The sequence below is a fragment of the Myotis yumanensis genome, unplaced genomic scaffold, assembly GCF_028538775.1.
Source record: "Myotis yumanensis isolate MYYU_CA2020_CCGP unplaced genomic scaffold, mMyoYum1.0.hap1 SCAF_4, whole genome shotgun sequence".
Classification (NCBI taxonomy): Eukaryota; Metazoa; Chordata; class Mammalia; order Chiroptera; family Vespertilionidae; genus Myotis; species Myotis yumanensis.
Window position 1 is genome coordinate 15,313,160 of NW_027223755.1, and position 26,484 is coordinate 15,339,643.

A 26,484-nucleotide genomic window follows, 5' to 3' on the forward strand; every position below is an offset into this window, starting at 1 on the left:
TCCCCGTCTCAGCAGCCCCTGAGGCTGGAGAAATGTTTCCCCCCATTTTCACACTTACCTCTGTCCTGAGTAGTAAACACTGGATTATTTCCCTGTCATCAAAGATAAATATAGGTAGGTCAGCCAGGAATTTTTTTCATTTCCTATTGTGGGGGCTCAGTGGGGTTAATTCTACTTTATTCAAAATTCTTTCATGATCCCCAAGTTGGGCTGGGAGCACTGGTGGTGTCCGTGAGGGGCCTGCAGAGGCTTTAACTAGACCCACCCAGATCCCTCATAGGCTTGGAAAGAAAAGGGCAGAGGGAGAGAAAGGACAAGCTCTGTGTCGTTTAATTTATTTGAGGATGTGGGTGTCCTGCTGCCCCCCCCTCCCCCCCGCACGCTTTGTTGCGGGCTGTGCTGGAGTGTGTGGTTCATTGCATTCGAATCTTTCTTCTAAATCTGTATCCTCTTAATAGAAATAAACTGAAATTTTTTCCCAAAAGAAAGAATAGAGGGATATTAATGGGATAATTCCCATTCTTAAAATGCACCTTGGATTGCATTTTTCTTTACACCGTTATTATGCCCATGGATTTTATTCTAGCGAGGTGCCAAAAGGGAAGCGAACGTGGGCCAGGGGACCTGGAGCACCATCAGGGTTAGGGCTCAAACTTCCGAACGTGATTGTTTTTTTCCTCTCGAAGTTGAGATGTATTCAGAGCCTAACGGATACCACTGGCAGTTCCTTCTAAACACACACTCAATGGCCCTTCTCTCGTCCAAGTTGGCAAGCAGGGCGGTTGGGTTGCAGGAAGGAATGAGAAGTTACCGTCAGGGTTGGGAAGATTGTTCCTCCGTCTGCCATCTGAGCTTCTGTCCAGCATGTAGTTTTCCAGTTAACCCCTTAGGGCTCGTTCCTGTGAACTGACGTTGACAGTGGGGACCCACAGTGTAATGAGCGAGTGTTGGTTCCATTTCAGAGAGGCCGGAACGAGGGCCTGAGCAGCGGCACGCTCTCCAAGTCCTCCTCCTCGGGCATGCAGAGCTGCGGAGAGGAAGAAGGGGAGGAGGGGGCCGACGCTGTGCCCCTGCCCCCGCCCATGGCCATCCAGCAGCACAGCCTGCTCCAGCCGGACTCGCAGGACGACAAGGTAGGGGCCCAGGCCACCCGCATGATGGGGGCACCCTCAGTAGCTGCCAAGCTCCAGCCTCATTGCAGGAGATAGGTGACTCCCGGGCCGTCGAAGGGTGCCTGGGAAACTCTGCTTTTCAGGCAGATTCCGCCAGTTTTCATCCCAAAAGCTTTTGGATGACAAAGTCCAGTTAGACTAAATAGCAGACCGGCATGTGCTATCTCTCACACATGCATTTGTATAAATATGTTTGGTGCATTTTTAATGGTGCTTCAGCAGTTGCCACTTTTAAAGTAAGGTTCCCTCTTTTACTGTCCCGACGGGTCCCTGAGAGCAGCCACAGGCGCCCCGAGCTGTCTGCGCGCCCACCTCCTCGTCCAGCATTAGGCGGCCTGTTCCCTCTGTTAGGTGCTTTTGCACAGGGTGTTCAGATGAGATCGTTGCTGTCCAGTTCCTCTTCCCAGCATGCCACAAATCAGGAGGATCACACTGGAGTGTGGGGACAGGTGTCCAAGTTCAGAGCCACGAAACTCCTCCTTGGAGACGTGCGGAGGTCCAAGCCAAGTCCATTGGTTTCTGTGTTTTTTGAGTTCTTAGGTAATCGAGAATTATTTTATATACCCAATTGTAGATCCCAAAATATCTAACAGGAAACCTGATGGCTGGCTTACACGTCCTCTCGCATCCTGGCCCACTGTGCTCCTCCAAATTGTCAGGTGCTGAAAACCGTGCTATGAAGCCATCACTGGTGTGTGGTTGTTTTTTTGCAATAGCTAAGTTTTAGGAATAAAACATACCAGTTTTCCCCATTCTTCCCTTTTTTCCTCCCCTGACTCCCTCCTCAGCGCTATCACAATCACTTGCTGAATCGCCTGTTTTCTGACAGGGGGAGGGGGCAGCCAGGGCCAGTGATGAACCGCTGCCCAGCCAGGTCGCACAGGAATCTTGACCTGAGGCAGACGTTTCTCCAGCCCCTTCTCTGCAGAACTGACCTCCTCCTTCTGCCCTCCTGGCAGTCAGTGCGCAGTCAGGGAGCTGCGGGTCTTGGCTGGAGGATGTAGCTTGGGTTTGAGTCTGGAGTTTGGGGTGACTGAGGTGCACACCCTACACTGTCAGGGGTGGGAGGGAGGAGAGATGAAAGAGGACCTCACCCCTCTGCACAGAGCGGACTCATCAGGAAATGGGGTGCGTCATTTCTCTAACAATCCCTACGTTGTTTCGTAGTATTCTAAGCTGTACCGTTCTTAAAAGCAGAAAACTGAAATGTCTTAAATCTGCATGGTCAGCCAAAAGGGAGGTGCTAGGCCTGGTTATTTACCAAGTAAGAGTATTTCTTCTCCACTTAAACAGTGGATTGCATGACATTCTTCTGTTTGCTAAATGGTTTATTGGTTATTGTATTACCTCATTGGGTATTATTATCAACAGCAGTTCTTCGTTTATAAAAATCTATAGTGATGTTCCCAGAGAGTATATTTCTTGTGACTAATATTTTGTTTTGTTCTGTTTTCTCTTTTTGTAAACTTTCATGGCAGCATTATGTTGATTTGTGTTCTGTGTCTGTTTTGGCTCAGTTTCCTTACCTCTCCATTTGAATTGTTTCCCTTGTTTTCTTCACCTCATATTCCAGATTTCATTAGACCAAGCCAACATTTGTTTTGCAAAGTGCATACCTGAATCCACACATGTAGAAGCCTCGTTGTGAATGTATAGATCCGTACTGTCTGCTGTGAGAAATGCATCGCTAGGACAGCTAGCTGTGTGTCGCATGCATCTCCGCTGCCCTTACTATGAAGCGAGGCTCATATTACGCCCCTCTTCTAGTTTCCAATCGATGAACAGCACAAGTAATCCGCAAACACACGGTGTTTGCTAATTACTGAACTTGAACGCAGTAGCCCTTCCCCCAAATTCCTTAAGTGTCACCCCTGTGCACCCTGACTCTCGCCGTACACGGCGCCTGATAGCTTGTGAGGCCACAGATCTTCTGTACTCTGCACTAATGATTGGGGAAGTGGATGGCACAGGAAATGGTGAGCTCGTCCCCCTCCTCCCTGTCTGCTCAGCGTGCCCTGGTTCCTTTTCCTCCTCATTTCTTTCGTTTAAACCCATAGGCATTTTTAGTATCTTGTTTTGTTTCCTGATTATTTAAGGATTCACTCATTAGACCGTAAGCCTTTCATTCTTCCATTGATCAGAGTCTGTATTTTTTTCTCCTTCGCCAATAGCCCAGCCAGCAGTTGCAAAAGTTACAGTTAGGATTCTCCCGTGCCCAGGCACCTCTCTGAAAAGCGTTATGATGTTACATGACTGCGGATTGAAAACAGACACTGTCTGCTTTCCACATGTATCCCAGACAGGTTTTATTTAATACTCTATGTCAGAATATTGTAAATTTAGAGAGATGACTTTAAATAAATGCAAACAAAGACAAACTTGTGGTCTTTTTGTCTGGAATTACTTTTAAGAAGAGCTTGAGCTTGCAGGAGGATTTCCTGTCTGTCCAGTGACTAACATAAGGCATTCCCCTCCCCCCTTTCTTTTTCTTAACTTCTTCCATAGGCCTCTTCTCGGTTGTTAGTCCGCCCCACCAGCTCCGAAACGCCGAGTGCAGCCGAGCTTGTCAGTGCAATTGAGGAACTCGTGAAAAGCAAGATGGTAAGGCTTTCCGAGGAAGAGGTGCGGAAGCTCTGCGTGCCGCTGCAGTGCATGGGCCTTGTCCGTGTGCTGCTCTTGTGCCCTTGTCGTGAGGGCTGCAGAATGTGTCTGTGACGTCTTGCACAGTGGGCGTTCCCAAGGCCACCCTCACTTCTACAAGAGTCAGGTCCCCAAGACCATGCTCGGGTTCAGTAGTTCACTGGCAGGGCTCACAGAACTTAGAACAGCCACCATTGCAGAGCCTTACTGTGAACAGACACAGATTAATACCAGCAGGGTAGAGATGCAGAGGGCTTCGAAGTCAGGCAGAAAGTTAGGAAGTTAGGGAAGGCTGCTAGGAGTTGGCAGATAACCCAAGAAAGAACTGGACGCCACTGATCAAGAATTACGGATCGTGTCCGTAGGAACCGAGTTAAACCTCGGCCTGGCTGTCTCTTTGAGAGACAGCTGGTGAATGGTGCCAACCAAGGATGCTTACATTGTAGTCAGTGAGTTTCAAGCATCCTTAAACAGTTTAAAAACAGCCTTTCATACACATCAGTTATATGACCATGAAAATCATCCTTGTCTGTGAATTTAAATAGTTTCCCCAAGAAATGCTATAAGGCAACACTGTCAACCTGCCAGTCAGCAGTCTGCACGTATTTACATTGCATTCCACTCTAAGTGGGCTGAGGTTCGCTGTGATTCACTTAGGTGACGCTAAGTGGAGAGGGGTTCTATGGCTGTCTCTTTCCCCTCTTACTGGTTCATTCCTCCTTTGCAGCTTTACACACTCACATCTCTTCTGAAGTTAACAGGCATAAAGTTGTTGGCATTGTGGGAAGGGCGTAAGTTTGGGGGTTGGGTAGATGTGGGTTGAAACTCTCCTACTTACTATCTCTCAGCTGTGAGCTGGGACCGTGAATGCAGTGTGGTTTGTTAAGCTCCTAGCAAGCGTTCATCGTGTGGACATTCACTGATGCCTCTCTTTCCCAGTGGGAAAACCACACTTATTCTTTTGCTGACGGACTCGCCCCTTCTCAATCCTCCAGGGAACATGATCTAGATTCTGCCTTTTTTCCTGGTCCAAGAGAAACATAACTGCATTGATTTCCTGTCACTGACCCTTCCATGACGAACAGGAACTATTTTGTGGGTAAAAACCCTAGTGACTCTTTTTAATATTCTTCACCCTATCCTGGCCCCTGGGACTCTGAGTTGCTCCTGCCCATCCCACCACATGCTGGTGGGATGATGTGCATTTCCGTGTGGATGATGATCTCTTAGGCTCAGGCACCTTCACAATAGTATTTGAACCCTGAATGGTTTATGCATCAGAAGCGAGGTATTCATGGATTGGACTGGGGAGAAGGTGCTCGAAGTATTATATGCTTGAAGTATATATGCAGAAGTATTCAAGGAACAACCTTCTGACCCAAAAACCTGAGCGTTCTATCTGAAAAGTCAGAACCACCAGAAAGCTTCCCAGGTTTGCTCCTCTCTCCTGTCTCCACGTTCCTGAGAGATTGTGTATCTTCTGTGTATCTTCCCTGAGCAATGCGGCGGCAGCAACGGACAGCTATAGTGGCTGCTGGGATTTGACTTTGGGGTTTTCTTCCATTCGTTGTTCTAAATATAAAGTGAGATACAAGAAAGAATGGGGATTAATGAAGTAAACAGCTAACTCAAGATAGTAGAGAATAAAAAAATAAACCAAAGCAGAAGGAATGAGTTCATAGAGATAAAAACAGAAGTTATTGAGCTGGAAAAGAGAAAATAGTAGAATATATAAAACCAAAAATTTGTTCTTTCAAAAAATATAGATATCAGGTGACCTGAAAAAAAAAAAGAAACAAAGCACAAATTCACAAAATAAGACATTATAGGGCAGCAGCAAACAGGAAATTGAAGCAGTCATAACATTACTTTGTTCAACTCTTTAAAAGTACGTTTGAAAACCTGGATGAAATCGGCAGCTTTTAAGATATAATTTACCAAAACCAACCTCAGAAGAGAGAATCGCTACAAGACCTTTCTTCGTCTAAGAAAGAAAGCTGACAAGAACCTACCTGCCACAACACCGCCAAGCGCAGAGGATCCACAAGTAATTCATCCGAATCTGCCATCCCGGGTCCAAGGCAGCTGTGGCTGTGGCAGCCTCCCCCTCGCACGCTGCTTGTGGAAGAGGCAGTGGGCAGCGTTGAGGGAGTGGACAGCATAAATGTGACGAGAACACGCAGCCCTGACTGTGCCCTGTCGGTGTGTGCACCCAGGTCTCTCTGGATGCCCCCCCACATCTGGACCAGCCATGTCTCAGTCCAGACAGCCTTTCCAGCCGCTACAGAAACTGCCTCTCGGACAGCACTGAAGTCCAGGACTTCACCTCATTCACTCCTGGGGGAGGGCACCTCAGGCATTTCTCCCTTCCTTTTTTTTCTCACCAATCAAGTGGACAGAGTTAATTCCGAGCTTCAGCTGCTGGGAGTCTGGAGAGGAGGCAGAGCAGAACTTCCTCCCCTCATTCTTCAGACTCCAGAACCAGCGGGCAGCCAGCCTCTGCTCTCGCTGCCAGTTAAGGTCAATAGCTATTTATTTGAAACTCAGAGTGCTCTTCTCTCATTAAACCCTGTTCCCCAACTTCGTTTCGCAAGTCAGAGCAGCAGTTGGTGTGTTCCCACAGCTCCGTGGGTGTGATGAGCAAGATTGCACGCACAGACTGTGTGTCCTCCCAGCTGTGCTTCATGATGGAGTAGCATTGTTCTCTGAAGGGGAGAAAACAGAACACGCATTGAGGTTTTAATTTGGTAGGAAATACTGTGTTCTTGCAGTTTGTGTTAGGCTTTTTGTTTCAAGATAAGTCAAGGACATTTTCCCGGTTCAGTCGCTAAATACTTCTCGGTCATCTCTGAATGTTCAGCGGGGCTGCTTCGGAAACTTTCAAACTATAACCTATGCTTTGTGAATTCAGGCTAAGAAAAGTAATATGTACCAATTAGAAAGCAATCAGCTGCAAATCATTGTCACGTTAACCCAGAGAGAGAAGTCACCAATATTTAACTCCCAGATTTAATCACCTGCAAAGCTTTGCTTGCGGTCCTACAGTAGATACAACAAAAATCATCACCTGCAGAAACTAACATCCGAGGGGTGGGGGTGGGGGGCAGGTTGGATCAGTAATTGAGGCCAGCATGCCTGCTTCCTCCAGAAGAGACAGACAGGAAGTGCAAGTGCCCCTAAGACAGGCATCATGGTTAGCTGAGTGATCTGTGTGCACCAGAGTATGAATCAAGGCTTCATAGATCATCAAGAAAAAAACAAGTTTGTTTAAAATACAGATGGCGGATGCTGCCACGTAGCCCACGGTAAGGCACGTGGGTGGACGTATGTGGTAAACGGGGCAGTGGAGGCAGTGGCACACATTTCTGAACTGATCACGCTTTCAAAAGGCAGGACTATAACTGAAAAGACAATTTCTGGATTTGAACTGGGTGCAGTGCTCTAGTGTAAACATGTATATTTTTCTAATTATTTGTAATAAGGAATAGACTATATCAATGGCTATAAATTTACTTTTTTTCATTCTAATGTTCCTCTTTTATCCAGCTCTTACCCAGTTTTTTTTAAAATAAAGTTGGGAGGATTGTTATTAAATACTGTATAATTTCACAAAAATAGATTTTCTGATTTTGCGATCAGCTCTACTGTATCTCCTGAGTGTGAGATTTTCTTACCCAGATTTCAGCCCCGATGACTCTGGGCAGAATCGTGATTGGGGATGTCATTTCTTTCAGGCACTGGAGGATCGTCCCAGCTCTCTCCTCGTTGACCAGGGAGACAGCAGCAGTCCCTCCTTCAACCCTTCAGACAATTCCCTTCTCTCCTCCTCCTCGCCGATCGACGAGATGGAAGAAAGGAAGTCCAGCTCCCTAAAGAGGCGGCAGTAAGACACACACGTTTGCACTATCATTATTTAGGTGGCTTTCCTCCCGTCGCTGTCACCTTCAGAACTGGGGCTGGGTCTCATGTCTGACTGAGCACAATGAGGAGACCCAGGGTCTCTGAGTAGCTGCACTGTATGCTTGAAAAGCCCTCAGGCCCCCGAAGGGCTCAGTCAGCCATTGCTGCAGTTTTATTGTTTCATTTGTGTATTATACAACTTAATTTTTAATATGTTTTTATTGATTTTTAGAGAGAGGAGGAGAGAGAGAGAAAGAAACATCAAAGATAAGAAAGAAACATTGATTGGCTGCCTCCTGCCTACCCCCTACTGGGGATCCAGCTGCAACCCCAGGCATGTGCCTTGATCATGACCTTTTGGTGTGTGGGACAACACTCAGCCACTGACCCATACCGGCCAGGGCACAAATCATTCTTATTTGTTCATAAATTCGAGACAAGAATATCCCCTCAAATTTGTGGTGAGAAGCTCCTATACTTTCTATTGTATGCACAGTTGTGAAGGAAAAAGAAGGGAACATAAAATTAAATTCAGTCTCCAAAACCATAATATTTTCTGAATATATATTAGTGGTAGGTTTCTCTGTTCCAGTAAAGTGTCTTATAGTGAAAGAAGAAGAAAGAGCCCTGATAAATATCAGGTTAAACTGCCTTTGAGGGAAAGAACACTGGTAAGCTGCATAGCGGCTGTGCCCGGGCACCTAGATGATGGTGCACACATGGGAGGTGTTTAGTCAGCGTGGGCTGGTTGAATGAATGAATGAATGAATGAACGAACAAACAAAGGTATGACTTCAGGCTAACTGGGTGAGGAAGTGCTCTGCTGATAAGTAATTGTCTTCTATTATCTGAGTAGCCTTATGCAGTTACTGAACCTTACAAAAAGAAACACTTCTGTGTTGTTTTTTTCCTGTATGTTCAGAGTTTACAATGACTTAATCATTAAAAGACAAAAGCCTGCTTCCTGCAATGTCATGCATTATAACAAAGTTATGTCTGTGCTTCTCTTGGTTGTTCCTTTACGTGATCGGGTCTGGTGGTGGGAGTTCGCCCTGAGTGGGAAGTGTCTTGTGACCTCCACAGCCCTCAGGGGTCACCAGGTGCACCTCCCTGGATTTGGGACACTCAGGATTGGAGACTCTGTGGTGCAAGTCTGACATGTTTCTTCGCATTCCTGGGGGAGTCTGCCCCGACAAAAGCAAACGTGCGGAAGAATTCCTTTAGAAAATGAAGAGTCTAGATGATAAACACTTTTTCTCTCTCTTTCTAGCTACGTTTTGCAAGAATTAGTGGAGACAGAGCGTGACTACGTGCGGGACCTCGGCTATGTGGTGGAGGTATGTTTTCAGAGATTTAATAACCTGTTTCAGTCCCCAAAGTCCACAAAGAGGTATCATGTTACATTTTAACACTGAGACTGTCTCCAAAGCTTTAAAGACATTTTTGACAAAAAAAAAAAAAAAAAAATTACTGAAAAATAAAGTTGAGCCAATTATCTTAACAATCAATATTCACTTTTAAAGGCCTCTTTCTGCCTAATGTACCTGACATGCTCATATTTTAATAATTAAGTTTTAAAATTATATCTAACCGTTGTAGCTGTTATATAGGAGTCTTGCCTTTAATTATTGTACAAGAGTAGGTATCACCACAGAAATGCAAACATCACTGGTTAACAGAGTCTGTGCCCAGCTGTGAATTCAGTTCCATCCTGAATCTGCCTGGCTTCAGAGAATGGTCAGTGGATGCACCAGACCATTTGCTTATCGTTTTCCCAGGCGCATGTCTCACCATTTTCATTGCCTGGAGGTTGCTATGCCCTGCGTAGCCATTGGAAACCACTGCTGGGGTCAAAGGCTTTTCCCTGCCTTTAAGCTCAGAGCATGATCATCTCCATAAACTCAGCTCATAGAGCTATTTTTATAGCATAAAACCTTATCACCTATCCCTTCAACTTTGCAAATATGTGTGGGACAATGCTTTTGGGGTCTGTATTCTATTAAAAGTAATGGCTAGTAAGTTAAATGTGTAACAAAAAGAGTTACCATATTTGCTTTGACTAGAATCATCATTAACAGCAAAAGAAGTCACTTGAATACTTAAGAGGTTCTGGTACAGGCTGAATTCCATGTGCGTTAAATAGAAGTTTTAACCACATTTTAGCAACATATTTAATCAGCCATTGTTAAAAAAATCAATCTATGAAAAGAGTATAGTTAAATACTGCTTTAACAAATTATGGAAATAATCCAAAAAGAAAAGAAAATCTGTTTATATGAGGTGCTGAGAACAGAGGAAACTTTCTGGGCAAATAGTTAATATTTATAAGATGATTTGTTTTATGGAACCATCTACATTTATTTAAGCTTCTTCAGTTCCTTAGAAGGACTGTGATGACAGATGGAGAGAAAACCATGGCAATGAATGTAACTGTGTCCATTCTGCTTACATGTACACACTGGCCCTTAAACATCAGGGGTTTGAACTGCATAGTCCACTTACATGTGGATTTTTTTTTTTTCATTAAATACTGTAAATGTATTTTCTCTCTCTTACAATTTCCTTAATAACATTTTCTTTAGCTCACTTTATTGTAAGAATACAGTATGTAATACACACAACATAGAAAAGCTGTATTAATTGACTTTGTTATCGGTAGGCTTCTGGTCAACAGTAGGCTATTAATTGGAAGTTAAGTTTTTGAGGAGTCTAGTTATATGTGTATTTTTGAGGGCACTGGGGTTGGAACCCCTAAACCCCTGTGTTGTTCACGTGCCAGTTAAGGACCCTTTCCATATAGGATTTGTATTTGTTTTTCAATAAAGAATTGGTTACAAGACATGGTATATGTCTGTTTTGTCCCTTATTACTAAACCATCACTTGATACAAACATGTTCAATGTAATAAACATATTTTTAAATATTCCATTATAGGGCTACATGGCACTTATGAAAGAAGATGGTGTTCCTGATGACATGAAAGGAAAAGACAAGATTGTATTTGGCAACATCCATCAGATTTATGACTGGCACAGAGAGTATGTAAAGTCCACGGCACGCTTGGTGGTGTGCACACCGCGTCCCGGTCAGACCCCCACATGTCAGCGAATGGGGACGGATAGGCATTGGGTCATTGCATTTCCTTGCCTGTGCAGCTGGGGGAGGCAGCTGGTGCACAGAAAGTATTGATGAGCCGAGAAGTTTTGTGGTAGCTTTTCACGGCCCGCACAAGAGTCTTATCTCCTTCGTGATAGTCCATCCAGGGGCCCCACCTCAGGGCCTCACCACCTGGTTCATAGCCCAGGCCTGACCTTGAGTCCTTGACATCCCCCCTCTGTGCCACCATCTTCAGCTGCACACCTGGGTCATAGTGTGACCCCCTCATGGGATTTCTGTGAACAGGAACCGAGTTAATACGCATGAAGCACTTAGAACATCATCTGCATAGAGTAAGCCTCGATACATATTTCTAAAGAATTGCAGCCACCTCCTGAATAAATGCCGGTTACACTCAGAGGGTCTTAAAGATGCTCATCTTCCAATTCAGTTTTAATGGAAAGCGTGGGCATGATTGCTCATGGAAGTCAGATTTGGTCGAGGTACATTGCCACGCCTGCCCTAATGAGATCCGGGTCAGGGCTGACGCTACAGCAGCCGCCCAGCCTGCAGAGCTGGTCACTGCACGTCCATCCCTCAGGTCACCTTGCTGCTGACTTTAAAAATCCTTCATCCAGGGATTGCTCTATGTCAGCTGCTGGTGCTGTTGTGGGCAGTTCAGCTGCACTGTCCGTTCCCCGTCGTGTGGGCAGCTCCTGCCTTCCTGTCTGTGTGTGCATCGCGTCCCGAGCCTACAGCACCTGTCATCACTTCTAAACCCAGTCAAGTGCTCGCTTCCCTGTGAGCCCCGATCACTCTAGGCAGGAGTGCTCCCTCCAGGCAGATGACACATGCAAGGGAGCTTTTGAAACTAGACACACCCTACAGATACAAGGAGGATTGCCATGGTGTGTCCCAAGTGGGGTTGTATTATTTCAGTATCTCTCTCCCCTAAGGGAATGTAGGACTCTTGAGCCCAGGTCTTAGTTGTTATATCTCCTATAATATCTAATCCAGTCGGACTCGGATGAATGCCAGATCAGTTTTAGGAGCAGCTCTAACTTATGGCTCTATGGCCTGTAGACTTTATAAAGGGATATTTGGTACTATTACCCAGACTTCTACGCCCAGCGCTGGTTTTTCAGCTGTGACAGGGAAGGGGAAAATAACTGGTCCTGCTGACGAGACAGAGATATTGGCGCCCGAGGTTGTGTCTCCCACAACAGCTGCAGACCTGGGGGATATTTTAACCCAAAGGCTGCACACGTTCAATACAGACTGATTGGCTTTCAGGTTAATAAAATAACGAGCATAAATGTGGACACATGAAAGGGATGATAACTTGGACATAGGCCACACACACTGCCGTCCCAACAAGGAATGTCCACAGCCATTTCGTTTCTGTGGTTGTCATACTCCTCTCGTCTCAGCTTTTTTTTAGGGGAGCTGGAGAAGTGCCTTGAAGACCCAGAAAAGCTCGGATCCCTCTTTGTGAAACATGTGAGTGTGATACTGTTGCTTATGTGGCGTTCTGATACTGTCCTGTTTAGTGATTGGTTTGTCAGACTGAAGGCGAGCTCACAGTTTACACACGTGTTTGTGTGAAGAATCAGCCAAACGGCTCAGTGCCAGAGCGTCGGGTCAAAGCTCCCACACGAGGGCGCCCCGAGGCAGCCAGGGCAGCGTGCAGGAGGGCCTCCCTGTGTCAGTGTCAAAGGGCCGCCTGTCCGTGGCTGAGTCTAACACAACGTGTTTCTGTTACTTCGTAAGGACATTCTGGGGTGAAGCTGGCATCTTCTACTGCGAATGTGCTGGTGACGGACATGTGCTGAGATGCCGGCAGTTCCCCACCGTTGGCTCTGTGCCTCGGTGCACCTGGTAGCGCCGAGCAGAGGGCTGGTGACACTTAGCATTTGGGAAATAATTTTGAGGGACCGCAGGGGTGCACACCACACCTGGAGCTTCGCCAGGCGAAGGATGGCTCGCAGTCCGCTTGCCCTGCCTTCATATTTGAGACGAAAGAGCTGTTTCTTCCCAATAAAAACAGCCAGGCTTCCTAGGGCCACTGGAGGTTTGAAGGGTGGGAGTGTTTCTTCCTTTAACGAGAACTGCGTCCCTTTGCTGTCTCGTCTGTGCCAGGTAGAGTATGTGAGTGTGTGTGTGTGGTGGGGGGGGGGGGGGGGGGGTTGACATATCCGAGGGAGTGATAAAGGAGGTCTGTTTCTGGAGCCACAAAGGAGTGGGCTGGTCTATGTCAGGAATCTGGAATGTGCTCCCAAGTCTAAACCATGCAGTTTTGTTTTAGGAAATTTCCTTTCTGAAGGTACTGAAATGTGCATGTGCTCTTATATTCTAATGAGCTTCCTGTTGTTATAACCTGTCTGTCTGCCTTTGTCATCCCCAGGAGAGAAGGTTGCACATGTACATAGTTTATTGTCAGAATAAGCCGAAGTCTGAGCACATTGTCTCAGAATACATTGACACCTTTTTTGAGGTAAGATCTAAGATAGAAACAAAGTTTTTCTGAATCTTTTGTGATAATTTAAGCTTCTCAAAACTTTAAGTATTAATGGTCACCCAGGAAACTAGCTTCAATTCTAAGAGTTCTGGACCTGTGTTTGGTTCTTGGGATTCAGTCTGCGGTCGCATCCCTTAGCATTCAGAAGACTGGGTCATTGTGAAAATAGGGGTTTTGTTTCATTTTAAATCTGTTTTCAACTTAAGGCTCATTACACATTCAGAATAATTCATGATCTAAATTTTAGCCTAAAACTAAAATATGTGTGTGAATAAAAAGGCAATTGAAAGAAAGTCTTTAAACAAGCATCAAAGCAAAGACTGTTTTGAAAAACAGCTCAAGAAGGTTAAAGTATAAACTTTGGACATTCTGAGAAATAGTATACACTAGTTGGTTTTTGTGCAGCGTGGCCTCTTTTCTCAGTACTTTTATTCTGGTGTAGTGAGCATTTCTGACAAGTGTGCAAGGACTAAAAAATGCCCTTTAAAAATAAAAAGACAATACTTTTTTTCCCCCTCCTTTAAAACCACAGGACTTAAAGCAGCGCCTTGGCCATAGGTTGCAACTCACAGATTTATTAATCAAACCGGTGCAGAGAATTATGAAATACCAGCTGTTACTGAAGGTAAGGACTCACCAGGTGCTCGTTCTGGTGTCGGGAGTTTGGTGAAGCAAGATGCAGTGAGGGGAGAAGGAGGGTCCAGGAGTGAGGGAGAAGGAGGGTCCGGGAGGTGAGGGAGAAGGTGGATCCGGCAGGTGAGGGAGTTCTTTTCTGTAAACAAAACATGAAGCAGTCTTGTTATTTCTGATTTTAAATATTTCAGAATAGGCTTTTTAAAATGGAATAAGACACCTTACGCTGTTTTCTCAATTTTTCGTTTATATCAAATTCTGAATAAAAATGTCGATTGACGTAAACTTTTTTCCCCACCACAGACCTTTGAATACTAATGATTTTTCTTCCGCTCTGTTGACCTTACATATTTTCTCATCTTCTCTGAGCCTTGGATAAAATTAAATGCTTAATCCCTGCCTGTTCCTCTCTGTTGGCTTAGCAACAGCCCTTGATGGATTTAAATTCCTCGGCATCGTCACCATTTCCACGATACACGTGACAGTTCAATGTGCTGAGATTTCTTTCTTCTGTAAAAGTTAGAAACGGGGTATAAAGGGGCCAGAGCTGGGCTTGCACTGAAGCTGGAGCCCTTACCTGCTCGGGCAGGGTTGGTCTGGCTTGGCTTGGCTGCAGCTTGAAGTCCACGTAAGGGGAACTTTTCCTGGTGTCACTGGGAGGGAAACACCAGGAACAGAACTGAAGGGCTTACGCCAGAGCCGGGCATGTCAGGACGATCCAAAGGCTAGCTGCCACCACAGCACCTGCTCAGCCCTCTCCACTCCCCTTGCAGGACTTCCTCAAGTACTCCAAGAAAGCCAGCCTGGACACGTCGGAACTAGAGGTACTTACCCCCGGGCTGTCCCCACGTGCCTCCCAAGCAGCCCGTCCCTGGCCCTGGCGGGGTGGGTCTCGCCACCACCTGGGCCCCCTGCCCACCCACCGGAGGGCTTGAGGGGGGAGGACCTGGACTCGGAGGTGTGGGCGGGGTTGGCACTGCAGCTTTTCCCTGGAAGTTGATGGCCAACTCTGCTGTGTCCCCGCCCCCAGAGAGCCGTGGAGGTCATGTGCATCGTGCCGAAGCGGTGCAACGACATGATGAACGTCGGGCGGCTGCAGGGATTCGACGTAATGCGCTGTCCTTCCTTAACCTGCCCCTCTGGCTTCCATCCCCTCCTGGGTCGGCTTGTTTACCGCATGTGTGGGAGCTGGTCCTGTCTGCTTGGTTTTCTGTCTTCTCTCACTTTACTTCAATCTGATTGATATTTCCCTTCACTCCTTTTTGGAGCATTTGACTTGTTTTCTGGGGGGGGACCTTCCTCTGCTCAGAGCCCAGCGCCTCGTGGCGGGAAACAGGAAGGACTCTGTAGAGTGGAGTTTCCCTCCCGGCAGGAGGGGGGAGGCAGAGGCCTGCTGGTCCATCATCCAGAGCTTGGCCCCAGGGTCCCGTCTTAGTCTGATAGACTTTCCTCTGCGCTGCCGGGTGACTCACATTGCATATTACCTGTTAGCCTCCTCAAGGTAGTTCAGAACCAGCAGCTTTTTAAAATGTGTTGAGTAAGGAGAGGGAACATTTTTCTGACCTACTGTTTTGCTCGAGATTTGGCCTTAAAGTTCTTTTGCTGTGGTTCTCAAAAAGGCACATGCAGAGCCTTCTGAGAGCGCGCTGCGTGCATCGCTCCCTGGGCCTGCGTGGGCACCGGCGGCACGGACGCTGGTGCCCCGGGTGCGGGGACCGCGCCTTGGTGACCTCTATTGCAGGGAGCTGGATACTTGAGACCCACGTTCTGTGACTGTAATGGAGGCCAGGGGATTATGCAGACGTTGGCAAGAGTTTTATTTAGATAACTTTTCTCTTTGGGGCTAAGGTCTCATGATAATGAAAGAAAATTTTAAGCTCCATAAATGAATAGAAGAAATAGACCGGATTTTGTGGGAGGGAATTTAATGAAAACAGATTCCTGTGCCCTCATTTAGATTGCAATGTTTTCTTCTCTTCCTTGGCCCCGTGTCCTCATTTTAGGGTAAAATTGTCGCCCAGGGCAAGCTGCTCCTGCAGGACACGTTCTTGGTCACAGACCAGGACGCGGGGCTCCTGCCTCGCTGCCGAGAGCGGCGGGTGTTCCTCTTCGAGCAGATCGTCATCTTCAGCGAGCCGCTGGACAAGAAGAAGGGCTTCTCCACGCCGGGCTTCCTGTTCAAGAACAGCATCAAGGTACGGTGCCGGCGCGCTTCCTCGTGTTTCCGCCCGTGCCCATCGCTCGACGGGCTGGCTCCTTCCGTGCGGGTTCTGTACTGCACCGGCTCTAGGAGCATGTACAGCACCGGCTCTAGGAGCATGTACAGCTTCCTTGAACTCAGAGGCAGGTTTGGGATGTGGCTCTTCGACCAGAGCAGAGGGATGACCCTGTGCCACTCTTTCCTGCACTCAGCAAGCGCTCTGTGCTCCGTGCTCAGCTGGCCTGCAGGGCAGCCTGTGCCCTGGGGCGGCTTGCTCCCTGATAGAAGAGAAAGACAAAAGAACTGCTAATGGCCCTGAGTCCTATAAAGGAGGCAAACCAAGGAACCAAGGCTGAGATAGAGAAAAGCAGAGGAGGAGGCCTGGGGTCCCAGCAGATGGAAATACAGCCAGACACCACCCCCACTGCACCCCCAGTTCTTTTTGCCTCTGCAGCTGTGGGGGTCCTGAGGTTAGAAGGCAGATATTCTTCCTTATGTTAGGGGCTGCTGCCCCAAACTGACAGGGTCCCTCTTAGGGACAGGGAACCTTTAGACCCTCTGAAGCCTCAGCACACAACTAGGACACCACACCCTCTTCCTCCAGCCCCCCTGTGTCCTTCCCTTCGGGCTGGAGAAGGTCTTCTGCCCACTCAACGGGGAGGCGTGAAGCTGGGCTGCAGGCCCTCTCCTGTCTCACACCCCCTCCCGCCCCTCCCACCGGCCTGAGGCCCCTCCATGGCCATCATTGTCCACCCGCCCACCACCTGCACCTCTCACCCTTTCTTTCCATAAGTCTCTTGGCAGAAAATCACTCTGTCACCATAGAAATTCTCTTTATATGCTAATTTACATATTCTGCTTCAGGAAAATTGTTTTACATATTTACCTGCCATGTCACACATAACTTTGTAGCACATGTTATATTAATCAAGATTTTTCAATGGTGTCATTTTCTTCCTGGGGAAGTGATAAACACTGGGTCATTGTATAGGCATTTTGAAAACAGATAATCCCAGGCCTACACTTCTGTTTCATTGTTCAAACTACTAGTTGAACTCCTGGTACGGCACCAAAGTGTGGTTGTTTCCATTTTACTTTGCACCAGGCCAGTAAGAATAAATGTGCTTTTTTTTTTTTATTGTAAAACACACATAACAAAAACGTACCATCGTAGCCATGTTGAAGTGTGTAGCTCAGTGGCATCCAGCACATTCCCACGCTGTACAGCCACCACCACCACACTCATTAAACACTAACTGCCGTTCCATCTCCCCTGACCCAGGCAGCTTCTCTCCTACTGTCTGTCTCCAGATTTCACAACTCCAGGGACCTGGTCTAACGGAATCGTAGCGGTGTTCGTCTCTATCTGGCTGCTTTCACTGAGCAGTGTCCTCCGGGTTCACCACGTGGTGGCATGCGTCAGCATGGCCTTTAGCACGGCCTTGCTTTTTAAGGCTGACTAACGTTCCATTGTGTGGATGGGCCACACTGTGTTCATCAACATTCATCTGTGATGGGTGCTTGGTTGCTTCCGCCTTTTGGCCGTTGGGAATAACGCTTTAACACTTTCCAGGTGAGTTGCCTTTGCCTGGAGGAAAGTGTGGAAAACGACCCCTGTAAATTTGCTCTGACGTCGAGGACGGGCGACGTGGTGGAGACCTTCGTTTTGCATTCATCCAGTCCAAGTGTCCGGCAGACGTGGATCCATGAAATCAACCAGATTTTAGAAAACCAGCGCAATTTTTTAAATGGTAATGTGTGCTCGATTTCTGGCATGTTTTCTTTCTCTAATGTGCACACTCCTGTTTCTCTCCTCTCTCCTGCCACATACGAATGATAATGACAGGACTAGTGTGGCCCTCGCTGTGGGTCAGACACTGTCCTCACCACCGTCCATATATTGCTTCATTCCTTCTTCAAAGCCACTCTGTGTGCCAAGTACTCCTATTCCCATTTTACCAATGAGGAAACTGAGGCAGGAATGGAACAGTAATTTACCCAAAGTCCCGCAAATTGTTGGTGGCAGAATCAGGATTCTGAGCAGACTGGCTCTCAGGCACGTGCCCTTCACTGCTGTTCTGTTCCCTCCTGTCCCACCTGGTCTCCACCGTATGTGTACCAGAGCCCTGTCCTGGGACGGGAATGTGTGAGGGGAACTGAGGCAGCACGTGGAATTGGGGACTTTCTCCAGGGCAACTTTAACAATTGTGTTCGATTGCATTGCACCTCTCTCCTCCATTAAAAAACAAGACATTTTTTGCCCTTCCAGTTTCCATGATATGAGTGAGTGATTCCAGGGGAGCAACTGCCCTTCCATTGGAGATAAGCACTGACCATGTCCGTGACCTGAAACGGCTTGCTTCTCTTTGTCTCTTCTTTTAATTCGGGGATCATGGAAGACCTTCAGGGATTCAGTCAAAGCTGAATACTTAATGTCTTTCTTTGTCTTTTCCTCCATGTTCATGGTCAGTGTCTGTGCCCCAGTCCGATAGGACGCTGTAATTTCTCTGTTGCCACCACACCCCCTTCACACCTTGCATGACCTTCAAGAGCCAGGACACAGGCACTCAGGGAGAAGCCAAGGGCGCGGCGCTTTGGGCCACATGGTAATGAGCTGCCTGGGCGTTAACTCCAAGCTCCTGTCCAGATTGTGGCCAGGCACCTTTTACGTTGCAGTTAGAATCGGATGTGCAGGGTCAGGGTCGATGGCTCCTTGTGCGTGCAGAAAAGCGTTTCACCCTGACCCGAGCAAATGCATGGCCGACGGAGTTTGTGAAATGTCCTGTGGCTCCAGAGTGCTTTTCACACATGCCTGTGCCTCCCGGGCCGGAGGGGCCTATCTGTGGTGATTGTGCTTCTCAAAGGTTTTACACTTTATGAGTGTGTGTTAGTGTCTCCCGAGTTTCCTGCAGATGATTAGGAACAAACGAAATCCCTGTAGCTGCGAGACAAGACAGCTTCCTGGCCCAGAAGGGAGTGCGCAGAGCTCGTTTCTATCCCTTGTCTCTCATGTCTGATCTGCAGCACAGAGGTGTCCATTCCCGCCTCCTCCTGGTGACCAAGGGACTCCGCTCCCCGCAGGTCCCAGGCGGCAGCTGGCCTAACCCCCTCCCCCGCGGGAGCAGCTGGTGCTGGGGAGCCCCAGGCGCGGCTCCCCTGGCAGCACGAGGCTCCTGTTGACATTGGCACTTTGCCCGGGATCCTCTGGCCAACGACTCCTTTCCTCTTGGCAGGGAGGCCCAGGCTCTGCTTGCTGCTCCGGGCAGTGGGTCCCCCGCACCCGGGTTCTCATTCACTCTGCCCTCCTCCTGGGCTCCTGCCCCAGCCACTCAGCATTCCCGCCCCTCCATCGAGTCCACCTTGTTCATGGACAGCACTGAGACCTTTTCCTGTACGGGGTTTGGGGTTGGGGGATGTCCTCTGCTGCCTCCAGGATGGCCGGTGCTTGGAGGGCAGGATGGCCATGACAATGACCTGCGGCTGGGGGTCAGCCCCGCACTCCCTCTGGATCACACTGTGTTCCTCCTCCTTTGCCCCATGATGGAACTTCTCTCAGTGCCCTCCCTGATGCCTTTCTACTGTCTTGCATGTTTTACAGCCTTGACATCACCCATCGAGTATCAGAGGAACCACAGCGGGGGCAGCGGGGGCGGGGGCAGTGGGGGCGGGGCCCCCAGCAGCAGCGGTGGTGGTGGCAGCAACCACAGCAGTGGCCTCCCCAGCTCGAGCAGAAGCAGGCCCTCCCGGATCCCCCAGCCCGTCCGACACCACTCCCCCGTGCTGGTCTCCTCTGCAGCCTCCAGCCAGGCAGAGGCAGACAAGATGTCAGGTATGTCCACTCCCGGCCCTTCACTGCCTCCTCCCAGCAGCAGCCTCAGCCTGGAGGCCGGCCCCAGCCAGCCCGGCAGGCTCCCCGCCAGCGAAGGTCCTGAGAAAGAAGCGGAGCAGATCCCCAAGATGAAGGTGATCGAGAGCCCCAGGAAGTCGGCCGGGAGCACTGCAGGGGCCAGCCAGGACGGAAACGCCAAGGAGGCCAAGGAGGCGCGGGCCCAGCCGGAGGACGGCCGCTCGCGGAGCAGCCTGGGCTCCCTGCCCCTGGGAAAGCCCCGGCCCGGGGCCATCTCGCCGCTGAACTCTCCTCTCGCCACCGTGTTTCCTTCTCCGCTGGGCAAGGAGCCCTTCCCGCCCAGCAGCCCCCTGCAGAAGGGGGGCTCCTTCTGGAGCTCCATCCCCGCCTCCCCCGCCAGCCGGCCGGGCTCCTTCACCTTCCCGGGGGACAGTGACTCCCTCCAGCGGCAGGCGCACCGCCACTCGGCCCCCGGCAAAGACACGGACCGCATGAGCACGTGCTCCTCGGCCAGCGAGCAGTCCGTGCAGTCCACCCAGAGCAATGGGGTAAGAACGCCTGGCAGCCTCCGCCCGCCCGCCCCACTGCCTCTGTCCCGCCAGCTCTTCTAAACCTCCGGCGCTGCGCTCTCCGTACTAACTCCTGGCTCTCCGTGCCGCCTGCAGTCATCAACTCCTCCGGTCCTCTCTGCCCTGACCACGTAGACACGTGTAGCTCCGCGTGCGTGTCCGCCGTCTGCAGGACGGGCCACAGCCGAGCCCACGCAAACGCCTCCTAACCCCCCTGCTCCGGGGACAGCGCTGCTCTCATCTCTACTAACTCGCTCTCTGCTTTGTTTGTGTTTCCTTAATGTGGGAAAACCCGTCATTAACCTCTGAACGCGGCGTCTGTACGTCTTTTCCGTTTTCCAGCCAGCAGACTCTTGGAACTTTCTTTGTGTCCCGCCTTCCTCACTCATTTTTTAGAGGGTCAGTGCTCCCTGCTGCCTGCCTCCTATTTAATTTGAAACCTACACTTTATACGCTTTTTGCTCATCGCTTGGTTGTGCTCTTTTATGCCTTAAATTATCTTTACAGCATTTTTGACTCGTCTGCTGGGGGAAAAAATAATAAAACCTGAGAAAAAAAAACCTCAAGAAAACTTCCAACAGCTACTCAGAGCAAACTAAGCTGACAAAATGGGGGGAAGGAATCTCTGCAGTGGAAGTTTTGCTCCCTCCACAGTTTCACTCTGGAAGAGAGAGACTGCTAAATTTAGGGCTCCTGCCAGCGCTGGGAGCAGAGGCGGAGGCTGGAGTGGGAGCGTGTCTGCATCTGTCCAGCAGGGGGCGCAGTGCGGGCTGCGGCGCCCCAGGAATCCTCACCCGCATTTTGCCTGTCACCTATGTTGTAATCTCAAGCAGAAAGGTTGCCATGGTGGATTTTCCCCCCATTCTGTGGCCTCCTCACTCTCCTCCCCAACTGTTTCCTACACGGTAGATGGCCTGGCCCGTAACACCTTCCTGAAGGCATGCGTGAGGGAACACAACTGTTCTAATGGGTGTATGTTTGATTGCTTTATACATTTTTAAATACATTTCCCTAAAAGGGTGTGTGTCTCTCTTTATATATATATATATATATATATGTGTGTGTGTATATATAAACATCTGGCTTATGCATGTCTCTCCTCTGGACTTCTATTAATTCCTTGTTCGGGTTGGCGTGGCCTTATCCTGTCCTCCTCTTTTTTGTTATGTACCTTGTTAAACTCCATATTTAATTGAGGAAGGAATTAGGAAGTGGGTCTTGGTACATGTATTTACCCTGAGTCTTATTCTCAAACTCGCGTGGCCGGGCAGGCACCCTCTGCATGGCCATCACCAGTATCCGTGTTCCGGTGCCTTTCCATGAGCTGCAGGGCGGCTTGGCCCGGTGGTGGGTCTGCAGTGCTCGGTGAGCAGTGAGGGTCAGAACCCAATTTCAGCTACAGGAGGAGACGCAGGGGGTCCAGCGACGTACCTGTTGGACACTCTGATGCAGGCCTCGCTCGCAGCTGCGACCCCTACGAAATGAGCCAGGGAGCATCACGTAGGCGCATCCCCTGAGCACCCAGGAGTTCTCAGAGTCTGTGCTTCAGAATGAGCACCCAGGCGCTCCAGCGCAGGTGCCCACCCGTAACGGCCACCCCCTGGCTGCCTCCCAGGATGTTCCTCTGAGGCAGAGGCACAGCCACGTGTGGCACATAATCCAGCAAGTCGTAGGTTGCAAAAGTTGCCTCTTACTTCTGTCGGTCACTTTTTCTTATGTGGCAGGCAATGGGGAGCTTGCCAGTGTTGTGGGTGAGTTGCTGAGTCCTTACAGAAATGCCTAGAGGCCTGGGGAGACCGCTAGAGGCTCAGGTGGGGGTTTGGCCTCTAGACTCGAGTATTTCAGTTAAAAGTTACCGCCGCCCTGCCCTGTGCCCGCCCGCTTGGGCCACCTTACCCCCGGCCGTCGGCAGTGGCCTCCTTCCTCTTGACGGCTTCCGGGAAACTGTCTGCGGTCACAGACAGGCAGGCAGCTGTGCCTGACCCACGTCCCAGGTTCTTCTTCCTCCTTTATATGGGCACCTCTAGAAAGTTCCACAGAGAACAAGAATGGAGTGGATGTGGATCGGCCAAACTGTGCAGCCCCCAAGTGTGATGCACAACCTCCCTGCACACATCCACCTGGGCAGCAGTAACGGCAGCCCTGCCTTCCTCTCAGGGGCCAGGTGTCCAGGGCGAACCCCTCGCCTCCCACGCCATCAGGGGGGACGGTCCTGCCCACTGGCACGGTGGTGGTAGATTGTAGAGGCCTGTACTTACCCTGGTACATAGGACGTGTTCAGAAACCACCAATAGCTATCATGATTGTGGAAAAACACTCCAACGATGAGACAAAGCCGGGCACGCGATGTCACCCAAAGCGGCTGTGCCACTGAGGTTGCTTTTTTTCTAGCAAACTTGGCCTTGTAATCACAAAATTACTGGCCGTTGCTCTATAAGCCAGAACACTAAAATGCTCACTGAAAGGATAAAAACTGCAAAATGACTATGCACAGGCCAGCGCTCACCGACGACCGCACGGGCTTGCGCGGGGCGGGAACGCAGCAGTCTCCTCGGTGAGACGAAGGGCAGCGCGGCCCTCCCCTGTGTTTCCTTTAAACATCCCTGCGGGTCTGGATTCAGAGCCGATTCCCAGCGCGCTGGCTTGTTGACAGCAGTCCGCCGCCAGTCCCAGCCGTCCTGACACCAGCCCAGTAGCCGGGGTGACCGGCACGTGGCAGGGTTGTCCCACAGTCACATCCACCCCGACCCAGGACCTGTCCCGGGCATCCAGGGGCCAGGCAGAGGCTAGCATCATCAGAGGCCCCGGGATCCATGCATCTAGGCCACACCGCTGGTGCCTTCAACTGATTGGATGAGGCCCACCTCTGAGAACAGGCTCATGGGAGCAGGGCACTGGACGCCATCCCCCATGTCCCGACTCAATAGAAGGGATTGGCCAGGATGTAGCTCAGGATTCGGCAGTGGTCTCAGCTTCCTCTTCCTCCTCCCCCGGAACCAAAGGTCGCTCAGTAAACATTTGACAGGTTGGGACAAATACCGCCTTTTGTGTGGCTTCCCCTTGCCAACCAATACCACTCAGCTTGTGGGCCCCGTAGGTGGGCTTAAGCAATGATCCTTGTTTTGCGTTTGCAATCTTGCCTTGCTGACTGAGTGGCTGAACACGTATTGAGTGCCAGCTACATGTCGGTCACTGAGGACACTGTGGGCCACCCACCACGGGACATGCAAAGAAGGCGGAGCAGTCTCCCTCGGAGCAGAGTAGCAGGCGATTTACTTTTAGGTGTTCTGCATTCTGGAAGGGAAAAGGTGGGAGTGACAGGTCTGCCAGCGACGTGGCCGGACCCTGGAATGTGCATTCTCATGAACTTTCTCCTGGCGGATTTGGGGGCTCCTCCACCCTCCAATCCTTCAGTGAGCGGAAGGGCTACTGCTGGCAGCTCTTCCATGTAATAACACTGTTTAAAGGAGCGTGGTAGTCGCAGTGGCATTGCTGTGACGTGGGTACAACCCCACCTGGCATGAACACGAGACCTGAGCCGCGCTCCGAAGGCGCCAGGAGGTGGGGCTGAAATCATGGCACTGGAATAAAAGCTTCCCAATGTAAAGTGTCGTCATGTCACTGGTATATTTTCCGGATTGTTTCTAAGTTGCTTTCTAGAGAGACTCTGGTGAGCGAGCTCCGAGTGGTCCTGTCGCGACACACACTGACACGTGCGTTCGTGGGTGGGCCTCGTTTCAGGTCCCTCTGCCTTTCTCTCTCCGTCTCCGCCCCTCCAGAGTGAAAGTAGCAGCAGTAGCAACATCTCCACCATGTTGGTGACACACGATTACACGGCAGTGAAGGAGGATGAGATCAACGTCTATCAAGGAGAGGTCGTTCAGATTCTGGCCAGCAACCAGCAGAACATGTTTCTGGTGTTCCGCGCCGCCACGGACCAGTGCCCCGCCGCCGAGGGCTGGATTCCGGGCTTCGTCCTGGGGCACACCAGCGCAGTCATCATGGAGAGCCCCGACGGGACCCTCAAGTGAGTGCGGGGGCAGCGGGGAGGGTCCCGGGGCCGAAGCCACTGAGGGAACAGCTCTTCTCTGTCCCCTCCAGCTCCTCGCCAGCAGGGTGGGCCTGAGTGAAGATGGCTTTCTGTCTCTCAGACTCGTTCCCCAGGTTCTCACGACCTGCACTTGTACACGCATGGCTTTTTCAAGCCACTAGACCAGTGATGGCGAACCTATGACACGCGTGTCAGAGGTGACACTCGAACTCATTTTTTTGGTTGATTTTTCTTTGTTAAATGGCATTTAAATATATAAAATAAATATCAAAAATATACATCTTTGTTTTACTATGGTTGCAAATATCAAAAAATTTCTATATGTGACACGGCACCAGAGTTAAGTTAGGGTTTTTCAAAATGCTGACACGCCGAGCTCAAAAGGTTCGGCATCCCTGCACTAGACAGACCTTGATATTATTTCAGTCCCGGGATGTCTGGGGAAGGGGACTTTCCAAGGACCTCTGACTGATTGGCATACGTCAGTGAGGATACTCATTCTGGAAGCTGCGAGTAAAGATGGATGGTACCTTGCCTTTATATATACAGAAAGGCTAAATCAGTTAGGAAACTATAAAACAATTTTACTGCATTAAATATTATTTTTAAAAAAACTAAAGTCAGGTGCTGGATTCAAAAATTCCCTCTCCTGAACCCCTCCGGCTGTGGCCGAGGCTGGCCTGGCCTCTGGGATGCATGGCAGGACTTGGGGACATTTGAGGTCTCCAAAGGCTTCAGCCCAGAAACCCAGCCCCAAAGGTGCCGACGGTGGTCATGGCCCCGTCCCAGCTCGGCTGTGCCCTTGGCTGGGTCAGCAGCACAGGCTGTGCCGCTGGGCTCGGCGCTTGCCCCTCCCACCCCCCAGGGAGGCCGGGCTTGAGTTCAGGCTGCAGAAAGCCTGTCTCCCAGGACAATCTCTTGTCCTGTTTCTCCTTGATACACAGAAATATTTAATTCTAGTACATTGCTCAAGAATTCCAATTTCATACTTTGTTTCTTCCAAAAATATCCTTGGCACTGTTTTAGGGTTTTCCAGAGAAATAGAATATATATACAGAGAGAGAGAGAGAGAGAGAGAGAGAGAGAGAGAGAGAGAGTGTGTGTGTGTGTGTGTGTGTATGTGTATGTAGAGAGAGAGAGAGAGAGAGAGAGAGAGAGGCGGGGGGGAGGGTGGTTAGTATAAGGATCTGGCTTGTGCAATTATGGAGGCCGGCCAGTCCAAATCTGCAGTGGGGGCCAGCGGCTGGAGGCCCAGGGAGCCTGTGGTGCAGATGAGATCTGAAGGCGTTCTGCTGGAGAATATTCCCTCTTGCTCAAAGCGGATGGCCTTTTCGTCCTAGTCGTACCTTAAACTGAGGGGATGGGGCCCACCACTGCATGAAGAGTTACCAGCATTACCAGTTAAAAAGTTAATCTCATGCAGAAACACCCAGGATAATTGGCCAAACTGCAGAGTACCCAGGGCCCAGTCCAGTTGATGCATAAGCTACCGTCACAGGCACCTTTGTATGTCAGGCCTTCCTGTTTGACTTAAGAAAGTGGTGGTTTTATATCTCGGTTGTTGAGAATCACAGGATCGTGCCCTTGGCCTTCGCCGCCGCCCGGTATCTGCACGCGTTGAGCAGTCGGCTTTTCTCCAGCGCTTCCCGGATCCTCGCCGAACACTGGGAAGGCAGAGCACTAAACAGTGTGCTCTCTCCCCTAGGAAGTCAACATCTTGGCACACAGCACTCCGTTTAAGAAAAAAATCTGAGAAAAAAGATAAAGACGGCAAACGGGAAGGCAAGTTAGAGAACGGTTATCGGAAGTCACGGGAAGGACTCAGCAACAAGGTATCTGTGAAGGTGAGACCGAGTGT

The 26,484-nt window shown here is 49.7% G+C and overlaps 1 protein-coding gene across 6 annotated transcripts in view; it reads left to right on the forward strand.

Annotated features, from left to right (window-relative positions):
• Positions 1–26,484, forward strand: part of TRIO (trio Rho guanine nucleotide exchange factor) — a 318,911-nt gene that overhangs the window by 283,412 nt on the left and 9,015 nt on the right. Inside the window, exons 36-50 of one of the 6 annotated variants that reach the window (XM_070411908.1) lie at positions 963–1,133; positions 3,678–3,773; positions 7,547–7,695; positions 8,983–9,049; positions 10,647–10,750; positions 12,239–12,308; positions 13,213–13,302; positions 13,859–13,951; positions 14,733–14,783; positions 14,990–15,067; positions 15,963–16,154; positions 17,733–17,910; positions 19,758–20,554; positions 24,355–24,602; positions 26,332–26,470. In XM_070411908.1, coding sequence (XP_070268009.1) covers positions 963–1,133; positions 3,678–3,773; positions 7,547–7,695; positions 8,983–9,049; positions 10,647–10,750; positions 12,239–12,308; positions 13,213–13,302; positions 13,859–13,951; positions 14,733–14,783; positions 14,990–15,067; positions 15,963–16,154; positions 17,733–17,910; positions 19,758–20,554; positions 24,355–24,602; positions 26,332–26,470 — 2,523 coding nt within the window. Of the gene's footprint in view, positions 1–962; positions 1,134–2,650; positions 2,738–3,677; positions 3,774–7,546; positions 7,696–8,982; positions 9,050–10,646; positions 10,751–12,238; positions 12,309–13,212; positions 13,303–13,858; positions 13,952–14,732; positions 14,784–14,989; positions 15,068–15,962; positions 16,155–17,732; positions 17,911–19,757; positions 20,555–21,082; positions 21,654–24,354; positions 24,603–26,331; positions 26,471–26,484 lie in introns of those variants that run through there. The other 5 variants (XM_070411909.1, XM_070411910.1, XM_070411912.1 and 2 more) reach the window with 5 other exon arrangements.